Source organism: Aethalodelphis obliquidens, unplaced genomic scaffold (assembly GCF_003676395.1).
Source record: "Aethalodelphis obliquidens isolate GAN/ISIS:26980383/991018 unplaced genomic scaffold, ASM367639v1 scaffold28, whole genome shotgun sequence".
Classification (NCBI taxonomy): domain Eukaryota; kingdom Metazoa; phylum Chordata; class Mammalia; order Artiodactyla; family Delphinidae; genus Aethalodelphis; species Aethalodelphis obliquidens.
Window position 1 is genome coordinate 9,642,273 of NW_020837972.1, and position 10,995 is coordinate 9,653,267.

Here is a 10,995-nt window from a genome sequence, read left to right on the forward strand (position 1 = left end):
TTTCTGCTACCTGGAATTACATGGGGGTGCAATTAGGAGTGAAGCTAGAATTCTTCTGGGGACAAACAAATCACACATCCATTCAGTCATCAAATATTTTGAAGGCCTCCTATGTGCCAGGCTGGCTTGTGTTAGATCGGGGTATTAGGTACAGGGGGAGATGCTATTGGTGCATAGTAGCAGTCCAAAAAAAAAAAGAAAAGAAAAAACATGACAGGCACCTTCCTTACCTGGTAATAGCCAAAAGACCCCCCTGCCACCCTTCTAGATGAGGAGAGGTCTTTGCACCCATCAAGTCTGTTTTATGTCAGAAACAGGAACCAGAATAGTTCCATTCACTCTGAGTGACTGAAGACAGGGGCACAACAAACAAACGAAACAAGGAAAGAAAGAAAGAAAACCACACAGCACGGAGGGAAAAAGAATTTTTTTTATTAATCTTTCTTTTTAAAAAAGTTGATTTTTTGTGGGTTTTTTTTTAGGTAAACCTCTTTCTGCTTCCCCTCCCTCATTCTGCCCACCCTCCTCTTAAAAATATAAAATGTCCAACCCCAGATAACTAGTGTACAATAAATAAACAGTAAACACAAAAACATACTTTATTTGTTTCTTCTTTATACAAAATAAGGAAACTAGAAGCGTTCAACTTCCAAAAAAGTATAATACTGTACATCCTGACCACCCAGCCTCCAGGACCCGGGCACGGAGGGTGGTCTGTGGGCCAGGGCCCAAGAAATCTTGGCGCCTTGCCCAGGGGGAGCGCAGGGTGAGCGAGTGTTTGAGTCTGGCCTGGACCCCCGGGGTCAGAATCAATGTCAAAGGAAGGAAGAGGTGGGGGTCTGGCCCTGGGGCGCCGATGTCCGCCCCCCGCCCCTTCCTAGAGAAGCTGACCGTGATCCTCAAGATTGGCCACCAGGGGGCGTCAACGCGCAGGTGGATCTGTCTTCCTCCCAGTGACACCCTCATCCAAGCGTGTTTCTCACTCTCTCTCTCCATCTTTTCTCTCTCTCTGGCTGGCGCTCTCTCCATCTTCTCTCTAACTCATTTTGCTCCCTTTCTTCTCTTCGATCTCTCTTTTTCTTATTTTTTTTTTAAGAGGGGAAAGCAGAGTGAGAAATAAGATTACAAAATGCCACTCGGATTGCAAGGAGGGGGAAAAAATTGTCTCTGTCCCTTGGCTTCAGCCCTCTCTTGGTCCAAAGAGGTGCGGGGTGGTGCTGGGGGTTCGGGGGAAGTCTAGAGCGTGCTTGAAATCTCTTGACCCTCCGTATTCACTTTGGTCCCAAGAAATTGCTCGCGGCTGCCGAGGAGCGCTGGCGGAGGGCAGGGGGTTCCCGGAGAGTCCCAGGGGTGGATGCAGATGCGGGGGTCGGTACCCCTCCGCGCCCAGCCGAGAAGCAGCTGCCGGTTGAGTTCGGACTCGAGAGAGAGCCCCCGAGGGCGCCCCGCGCCGCGGCCGCGTCGGGCGCTTTGGTTTCGGGAGGCTGCGTCCCGGGCGCGGGGGTGGGGGGGGGCGTGGGGGGGGGGGGGACGGCCGGGCGGGGCCCCAGGGCCGAGCGCGGGGGGCAGGGGGCGGCCCGGCCCGACGGCCTTACCACACGGCGGCCTCGTTGAGCTCGGGGTTGGGGTGCGACAGGGGTCCGCTGTAGCCGCTGGTGCCGCTCATGGGGAAGGGTGGGCTGGGGCCGCCGCTGAACACCTCGCCGGGCATGGGGTGCAGCGCGCCCGGCAGGCCCGGCTCGGGGCTCGGCGTGTCCGGGTGCGAGATCATGTCGGTGAACCTGGGGTTGTCGGCGGCGTGCGGGCCGGCGAGCGGCGGCTCCAGCGCGCCCAGCGGCGTCGAGCCGGGCCCCGAGGCGGCCAGGAAGCTCGAGTCGGCCGGGGACTGCGCCTGCGACGGCGGGCCGTGCGCGAAGAAGTCGTAGTTGCCTCCCGGCGCGTAGTAATCGCCCTGGTAGTCTGCGGACGGGACGGGGCGGGAGAGGGGAGAGTGAGAGATGCGAGATCGCCGAGGGACTCGAGGGACCCGGCGGAAGAGACTCGGGGGAGGGAACCCGGGGAGACGAAGGCCAGAGACGTGGGACGTGGTGGGGGCCACCGGGACAGGACGTTAACGGGGGACCGCGCGACACTGATTCGAGGTTAGAGAAAGACCCGTGGAGAGGCCTGCGGCGACCAAGGGAGGCCGGAGGGGCGGAGGACCAGCCCCGGAGCTCGTGCTGGGCAGAGAGACAACCAGAAGTACGGAAAGGCTACACTCAGGGGCCAGAAGAGGCTCAGAGACGATGAGGAACACACAGAGAGGTTCCTTGACAAAGAGAGACGGAGGGGAGACAGCGGTGGCGGGAGGCGCAACACAGTGACGATTCCTGACAGTGACTTAGAGTTGGTGAGAGATACACAGAGAGCGAGAGTCACGATGACTGCCAGATAAGGAGACAGGGAGAGATCGGCAGAGGACAGGGTGAAAGGGGGTTGGAGAGGGGATGCAGCAGGGAGCCCCCAGACTCATAGTCGGTGTCAAGGCAAGAAAAGCGCCTCAGTCACCGAACCCACGGCTGAGCCGGAGACCCGGCTTTATTCGACTAAGGTAGAGACAGTCTAGGCGACGCAAAGAGAAAGATGAGACGGCCGTGTGGTTAGAGACACGGGAAAAACCCGGCAAGAGACCCAGGAACGAGACGGAAGGTCGGGAGAGACAGAGGCGCCCAGAGACGCGCGAGATGAGTCAGAGAGATGGCCAGAGACGCTGGGGCTGAGAGGCCGGCGAGAGGAGTAGGGCGGGGATGCAGGGGCGACGGACGGAGACCAGAACGCGAAGGGACTGAGATCGGCCCGAGACCCCGTCGGGAAGAAGCACGGCCGGAGCACCGAGGGGCTGGCGAGTCGGGCCCCGGCCGCGGAACCCTGGACTCGGAGCGCGCAAGGCGGCCTCAGCGCCCTCTCCTTCTCCCCCTGCGCCCCGCCGACCTGGCGCGGCCCCGTGCCCCGCGTCCGTCCCGGTGAACGTGGGACTCCGACCGTTTGTCCTGGCCTCGCCTGGCCTGGAACGGAGGAAGTTGAGGCCCAGACACTCGGGAGAGGGGAAGAGGATGAGAACACTCGCCGGGCCACGTCTAGAGTTCCCTGTGCCTCGGGTCCTCCAGGCTGACCCCGGGCGGGTTTGCCAGGACCCCAAGGTTTTGGAGTATTTGGGGACATGGAGCTCTTTTGATAAAGTGATGATAGCTATGGGCTCTCTCTCCGGAAAAATGCACAAACGCGAATTTTGCCCACAAATTCAGGGAGCACAGGGGCTCCAGATGACAGGCTCGCCCATTCTCAACAAAGTGTTTCTGCATCAACCGTGTGACCTCCTCCTAGAGCCCCCTTTCCTGAAGTCCTTCCGCATAGCATCTTCCCCTCCCCCTGGGTCGGCCCTGAAGGAGTGGGGTGTGGGAAGCCAGGAAAGGAGCACCGTGTAGCCCGCACTCGTGACAATAACCCGCTTTGTACGGCGGGAAAACCGGTGCGCCCGGAAGCTGGGGTCTCCTCTGCAAACCCACGCCTCCTGCTTAGTGTTGGGGGTCTGTCACCCGGGCGAGTTCTGGACGCCCCCTGCCGCCCCCTTCCCTCTCCAACCCCCCCCTGACATCAGTCCAAATGGGGAGTGTCCGGAGGCGGGCTTGGAGACGGTTTAGGCCACAGCTAAAACGGTCGCCAATTACTTTTTAAAAACCACTCGTTCCATTCTCCCCGTAAGGGAAGAGAAAGGTTGGAAGCGGCGAATTTGGGGCCCCTAAGGGACGGGGATGGGGGACGGCCACGGCGCCTAGCAAGCCGGCTAGCCAGGGAGGGCCTCGGCCCCCGCGCGGAGCGCGCCGCCTCCGCCCATATGGCGGCCGGGCCGGAGGTAATTGGAACAAACGCCGTCTGAAAAGCGCACAAAAGCCGCAGCTGGGGCTTTGTCCGCGCTCCCACGGGGAGCCGCCGGCCCCGCCGCCCGGCCCCTTTCTCGCCCGCTGCCGGCCGCCGACGCCGGGATCTCCCAGCACGGATTAGGAGGGGCTGCCTCCCTGGGATTGGGGGGTCCGCCCCCCCCATTCCGGGGAAAGAGGGGTCCGCGTGTCCAGGCCGTCACCCCATCCAGCAGCCACACGGGTAGAGGAGGCGGTGGGATTGGTGAGAGGCACACTGGTCCTGGGGGAAACCTTGGTTAATTATCCAGGCGGGGAAAAATTCCGGACTGGTACAGCCCCGCCAGCCTCCCTGCGCCGGGCGGAGATTTTGCGCTCAAGGAGCCAAAGATAGGTGAAGAGAGTTGGTGAGTAGAGGCCCCAGGACAAGTCCACCATCCCAGCTGCCTCTGGTGTCTGTAGCCCCCCAACCTGGGCCCTGCCATCTCTGTCTCTCCCGAAAAAGCACATCACCACATTTCATCCACAATTTCTGGGGCCCCTGGCCAGGCCAGAAGATCTAACCTCCCAGGCCTGCGGATGTACCAAGGCGAGTTATAGGGTTCTCTTCTTTTCCCTTCTGGGTCTGCCTGGGCACCTGGCTCCTGGCCCTCCACATTGCCACCTCTCCCCAAACTGGGCTACTAGCCTCTGCCCCTCCTCCCCCAGGCTGGGTGGCACTGAGCACAGATTCCCCTCAGGCAGAGGCGTTCCTGGGGGCTCCCCAAATCCAGAGGCTCTGGAATAGAAGGGGAAGGTGCCTTCCTAGAGTCCACAAGTCTGAAATGTGTAGGATGGTGATTCAGTGCAGTAGTGCCCCAAAACAACTGGGTCTCAAAAAAAACCAAAAACCAAAAAACCAACAACAAAAACAAAAAACGAAAAACGGAGGTGAGGGAGTCAGAAGAGGTAATCCAGGAAGGAGAGTGAAGTAAGTTAACATAGTGGGGTGAAGGGAGGAGAGAGGAGGGAAGGAGGAAGGGAAGGGGTGACCTAAGAGGAGATTTCACCCAGGCCTGAGCCTCGCAACACCAACCAGGAAATTCCTCTGTGCAAAGCGGGCTCCTCGCCCTCTGCAGCCCCAGAGACAGAGAATGCATAACTGGGTTGGCTCAATCCTTGCCCACCCCAGCCCTGATGAACCCTGGTGCGCTTGAAGCTGGAGGGTGGGCGGGGGTCCAGAGCAACCGCCAGCATCTGGGCTAACCGGGCCGGATGCTGTGCACACAGTCCCCGTAGCCCAACAGGAGATGCAGACTTGGAAGACTGCAAGGGGGCAACCCCAGATGAATCCTGACCCCTCCATCCCTACTGCCGGTGTTGCCCTCCAGTGCCTGCTTTCCTGCTGGTGCCAAATACACCAGGCTGTGGGCCAGGGCAGCAAGGGCTGTGTATCAGGTTGGGATGCGGTGCATGCAGAAGTGCCTGACTTGGTATGACGTGTGAGAGTGCCAGGATATCTAGGCGGTGGGGTATACCTGTGCTGGTTACGGGTGACCATGCGTCTAGATGCGTGTCCCCGAGGTCTCTGAACTCCTGTGGTCCTGCATGGGTGAGTGTGTCACTGCTTTTCTCACGTGTTTATTATCTGTTGGTACCACTGCATGGTTGAGTGAACGCATGTGTCTGATTTTCTGTCCAGGAAGTATCTGCGGGTGAGTGTACCTGTGTTGGTGCGGTAGAAGGGAGGGAGGGGTCCAGGCGCAGCCTGAGATCACGGCTATCCGGCCCTGCGCCCTCAAGCAGCATTGACCTAGGTGTGGGGCACCGCGTCCTAGGAGGTTGCTTACCTCCGTAGTAGGTGTACGGAGTGGACCCCAACATCTCAGACTCGTCCAAGCGGCCGCCCAACGGGCGCATGCGCCTCGGACTCCGGAAGAAGGCGTGTCTCCGGGCGCCCAGGGCGCTCAGCTGTTTCATCCGACGTTCTTTGGACCGTCGGTTCTGGAACCACACCTGGGACAGAGGAAGGGGTTGTGAACTCTGTTCCGGGTCCCCTTCTCTCCCTGCCCGGGCCACCCCCGCTGGGTCCTAGCGCCTCCTCCGCACCAAGAATGCCCTGAGCCGGGGGCCGGGCCGGATTAGACCAAAGGGGTGGAGAGGGGCCTCGGCGAACCAGCCAAGGATGAAGGATTTCGCGGACCCGTGGGGCGACTCATAAAGACTTGGGCTTCCTGGTCCTCGGCCCATCCGCGGCCTGACGGCTTTATAAAGGCCCGCCGCCCGGCACGGCTCTGGTCTCGGCCCCGCGACTCCCCAGCCGGGCTCTGGCCGTTTGTCTGTCTGCCCGCGCGTCGGGCGCAGGGAAGGAGCACGTGAAGAGCATCGCCTCCTTCTCTGCTCAGAGGACGGGAGGACAGGAAAGGTCCTGTCCTTTAAGCGAGGCTTAAAACCTTCCCTGAAAGGGGCGGGGGTGGGATTCAGAGATGTGAAGTGACCCGCCCAAGATGACGCCGCCGGAAGCCAGCAGGGCTAGGCTGAATCTTTTGGCTCGGAGTGTGACCAGCCGGCCCCGATCTCCGGCGCACCGTCTGCCCCTAGAGCGGGCTCGGCGCGCTCCTAGCCAAGGAGGCTGGGTGGGAGGCTCCTCCGAGCTTCACAGCTCGCGGACGCAGCGGGGCTGCGTTGGGGTGACCCGGCCAGAGCCGACCCGGGCCGCACCTGGATGACGCGCATGTTGAGGCCGGTCTCCTGCGCCAGCTGCTCGCGGATGTGGCGCGTGGGCTTGGGCGTGGCGGCGAAGGCGGCCTTGAGCGTCTCCAGCTGCTTGGCTTTGATGGTGGTTCGCGGGCCGCGCCGCTTCGTGCCCGAGTTCTGCTCCTCGTTCTCGTTGTTGGCCGTCTCCTTGTCCGACGACGTCGAGTTGTCCGTCTCCTTGGGATCGTCCTGGAGTGGGTCCTGGAGGTCCGGGGACAAGCTGCGGTCCGTACAGGACGACACTGCGAGAGGACGGAGCGGGAAGGGGACAGGGTGTCAGCGGCGGCCCGAGACCTCTCCCGTCGGGTAGCCTGTTCCTGCAGGCTCAGGCCACCGCCAACCCCGGCGGGTTCCCTCCCAAAGCCGGCGACAGCCCCTCCCCCAGGGGCCCGGCGCCCGCCCACTCCCTCCAGGCGGGGCTGGGCCTTTGGAAGCGCCCTTCTCAAGCCCTCTCGGCACTTTTCAGCTAGTGCTTGGGAAAGGGGGAGTCGCGCTCTCTGGAGAGCCCGGCCTTCTAGGAGAGGGGACGGGAGGAGGGTACAGATGCCTTCCGGGCCGGGGATCTTCCTCTCCCTTCTCTCTTTCCTCGAGACCCCAATTAGTGTCCTCCCAGTGCAGCTAGAAATTACCAGGAGCTGAAAAGACTTGGAAAGGGGAAATTGTGCGGTTCCAAACTTGGGGAGGAGGGCAGCTTGGAAAAGGCTCCTGAACTGGAGGAGGGCGGGTTAGAGCTGGCAGTGTAGGCATCCTGGAAGGCTGGCTCCAAACGCTGACTCTCTTTCCCAGCCCCCGCACCTCCCCCCAACCTTGACCTGCCCAGCGCGAGTGGAGAGCTCTGAGCCGTGCACCGCGGGCACGCAGGGGGCAAAGGAGGGGAGCGCAGGCAGGTCTTGGCTGGAGGGCGCTGGGGCCTGGCCTGGGGAGGGGCAGGGGGCCTCCTACCTGAGTTGAGGCTACCCTCTTTGAGGCTGGACGAGCTCAGGTAGTCGTCCTTGCACACGAACTTGTTCTCGTCGATGACGTAGAGCTCCTCGCCCGTGGACAGCTGCTTGTTGCAGACCATGCAGGTGAAGCAGTTGAGGTGGAAGACTTTGCCGCGGGCCTTACGCACCAGGTCACTGGGCGAGATGCCTTGCGCGCAGCCTGCACACTTAGTGCCGAAGCGCCTGCAGACACAACAGGGCCTGTCACCCAGGGCCAGCCCAGTGTCCCATCCTCCTGAAGCCCTGACCTCCCACCCTGCCCTAGCTTCTGAAAAGCCTCCGTTTCCACATCTGTCAAATGAGATCCCAATCCTGTCCTCCCTGGTCAGAAGGCAAGACGTGAGACAAATATCCAGCTCTGTTCTTGGGACTGGGACTGTCATGCCTCGGGCAGGTTTATTTGGACTCTGCTGGGCTTCCGGCAACGGGCGCCGCAGCCTTCAGCCCAGCAGACGGCCCAGAGCACCTCAAGTGGCGCCCCTCCCCCACCCCACATCGCTACCAGATGGGCCGGGGCTGCTCCTGGCAAACTCTGCTCTGGAGGTCGTGAAGCATTTAAAGCCAGGCAGGCCGGGTTTGGACCATTTCTCGGCTTTGCCTCCTGGATCCTTAACAGTCTGCTGGGGTCCAGGTAGGGCCAAGGAGCCTGGCTGTCGGGTCCTAGCGATGGAGCTGGGGGGAGCCCCTCTTCTGAGCTGAACCTTAGCAGGAAGGAGGGAACCTTCTGCTGGTCCTCAGGCAGGCAGCGGGAAAATGTGACCAGAAGGCGATCCCAAACCTGCCCGGCCAGAACACGGGCTCTCTCCCATGCCACCTTTTCTGTGTCCCTGGTCTAAATCCTCTTCTCTCTCCCTTGAGCGCTGGGAGAAGGCTGGCCTCCCCCGAAATGGATGGTGCAGACCGGCACGGGGAAGGGTGAGGTGCCGGGGGAGGGGGAGGGCGAGGGCCCAGGACGCTGGGGCCCCACGGCTCCTCGTACCCATGTCTCTAAACAGGGCGAATTTGGGTGACGTTGATGTAGTGAGGGCATTAGGAGCCATAAGTCACTTTGGGCCTTATCCGGCAGCGTAATTGGCCACATGCACCTTATCAAAAATCATTAGGTGCTTTGCAAGCACCACCACATTAGGGGCCTCGGGCCTCTGGGGCCGAGGAGTCTACACGTGTAAAGGCGCGTCTGACCTTTTCTCCTATTCAAGTTCCCTAGTGCCAGGTACTGGGGCCTGCGAGCAGCCTTTCTCCAGGGCGTTAATCACGCCCCCCCTTCCCTCCACGCAGTTGGCGCTCACAAAGCCGGGGGAAGCGGGCAGGGCTGAGCTGCCAAAAGCCCCACAGCCTCCCAGGCCGACCTTCGTCGTTTCTCAGCTGGGAAAGTGAGGCTCAGAGAAGTGATCTGCTGTGCCCTGCCTGAGGGCGCCCGTGGGCAGCAAGGCTGGACTCCGGAGGTCCTGATTCCAGCTTCCATTTCATTTGTACTTTCAACAGAGGAGAAAATGTTTAAGGAGTTGGTGGGGGGAGTGAGGAGAAGATTCCCTGCCCCATCACCAGGGGAGGCCTTTCTGGCTGAGTCCCCTCAGGAGCTGGGAAGTTTCTGTTTGTCCAGAAGCACTCTGGGGGTCCCACCTGCCTGGAGCCCAGCTTCTGGACTCCGCACTCTGCCTGCCCCTAACTTCGCAAAAATCCTTAGTCTCTCCGAGCCTGGCTGGAAGCTTCCACCCTTGGGGTGGCCTCAGCTAGCAAGAGGCAGAGACGGATGGGCAGCAAGTTTGTCAAGCTTCCTCCCCCTGGCCCACCACCGATCCAAGCTGGCCTGGAAAAGCCAGCTACAAGCAGCCCAGCAGCGTTCTTCTCACTCTGCCTGGGTTCAGGCCCTTGTTGGACCGAGGGCAGGAGGAGAGTGGTGGGCTCCCCGGCTCCCCATTGAATCTGGTGGGCCTGGGAGGCTGGGATGGGTTTCGTGGTGTCCCCTTCCCCGGCGCCCCAGCGGAGCGCCTGCAGGGCGGGCGCTCGGGCAACAGGGCGGCGCGGCTTCTTACCTGAAGAAGTCATTTTTGCAGTAGAGCTTGCCCTCGCGCGAGAAGCACTTCTCCGAGAGGTTGGTCTTACACTCGCAGCACTGAACGCATTTGATGTGCCACGCGCGGTCCAGCACGTTCAGCAGAAAGCGGTCGAGGATGGGCCGCTCGCAACCAGCACAGTGCACCATCATAGCCCCGCGCCCCGGCGGCTCGGGCCGCCTTGCCCTCCCTTTGGGCCCCCGGCCCTCGGGCCCCCTGGCCCCGCCGCTGCTCTCCGCCTCTTCTCTTGGCCGCCGCCGGGCGAGTCCGGTCCGAACCAAGACTCAACCGGTCAAGTCCTTGGGTGATTGCTGGCCTGGCGCTGGGCTGCGCTGGGCGGGGTGGGGAGTGGTGGCGTTCACAGCCTCATGCCCCGGGCCGCGCGCCCCAGTGTATCTTGGGTGGCCGCGGGCTTCGCCTCTGCCGAGCGGCTTTCCCGGTGGCGGAGGCGCCGGCACTTTCCCCCACTTTCAAGCGGTTCCTATCCTCATCTTTGTCTGGCCGCCGCCTAATTCGCGCATCCTTATTCAGATTTGGTGACGTGGCGAGGCACGTAGGGGGCCCGGCGGCCAATGGGTACGCGGTGGCCATGGCAACCTCTTAAATTTATAGCATATCTAAATTGGCTACAGCGTTGCGGTCCGGACAGAGCAAAAAAAACAAGGCATCAGTATTGTTGAGTATTAGCTTGTACCTGGTTCGGAGGCTAAGTAAGTATTTACCTTCCAGTTTGGGGCTTGGGGCTGGGGGCCGCGCGATCTGAAAACTGCGTCTCTCTTCTCTCTCTTCACACATATTTGGGGGGCTGGGGTTCGAAGGCCTAGTGGGAGGGGGACCTCTGCCCCCTTCACAATCCACGGAACTTGCAGAAGTTGCCCGAGGCCGGGATCGCGCTCTACGTCTGCCTCCTCTTCCCCAGCCCAGCCCGTCGTTTTGGACTCCCCCATCCGCGCACCCCTGGGGTCAGCGCCCTGGAGCTGCGGCGGCGATGTTCTCGGGACTCCCGGAGGCGGCACCGGCTTCCTTTGTCATATGCGGGGGCTGGGGCCCAGCCCGGCCTTTCTCAGGGAGAGGGAGAGAGAGAGAGAGAGAGAGAAAGGCCGAGCAAGCCCAGACCCATGTTGGCGGGGGATGTCCTCTGGCCCGGTCTCAGACCGCGGAGTTGTTTCCAGCCGGAGCGCGCTGGCCACGGGGCTCGGGGGAGATGTGGGGAGGGGGAGATCCAGGATGCACCGGTCTTCCCGAAGCCAGCTCTGAAGTGATGTTCACCGCGTCTCCGCTTTCCTCGCTGCACCTTCCAGATCCCGGGTCAGCCAGTCGGGG

The 10,995-nt window shown here is 61.5% G+C and overlaps 1 protein-coding gene across 1 annotated transcript; it reads right to left on the reverse strand.

Moving 5' to 3' along the window:
* Positions 1-576: 576 nt before the first annotated feature.
* On the reverse strand, positions 577-10,216 carry LHX5 (LIM homeobox 5). The gene is made up of 5 exons (XM_027125263.1): positions 9,652-10,216; positions 7,575-7,798; positions 6,597-6,874; positions 5,726-5,891; positions 577-1,959 (listed from the first exon to the last, which is right to left on the reverse strand). The coding sequence occupies exons 1-5, from the start codon at positions 9,822-9,824 to the stop codon at positions 1,592-1,594; spliced, it is 1,209 nt and encodes a 402-aa protein (XP_026981064.1). The 5' UTR covers positions 9,825-10,216; the 3' UTR covers positions 577-1,591.
* Positions 10,217-10,995: the final 779 nt, after the last annotated feature.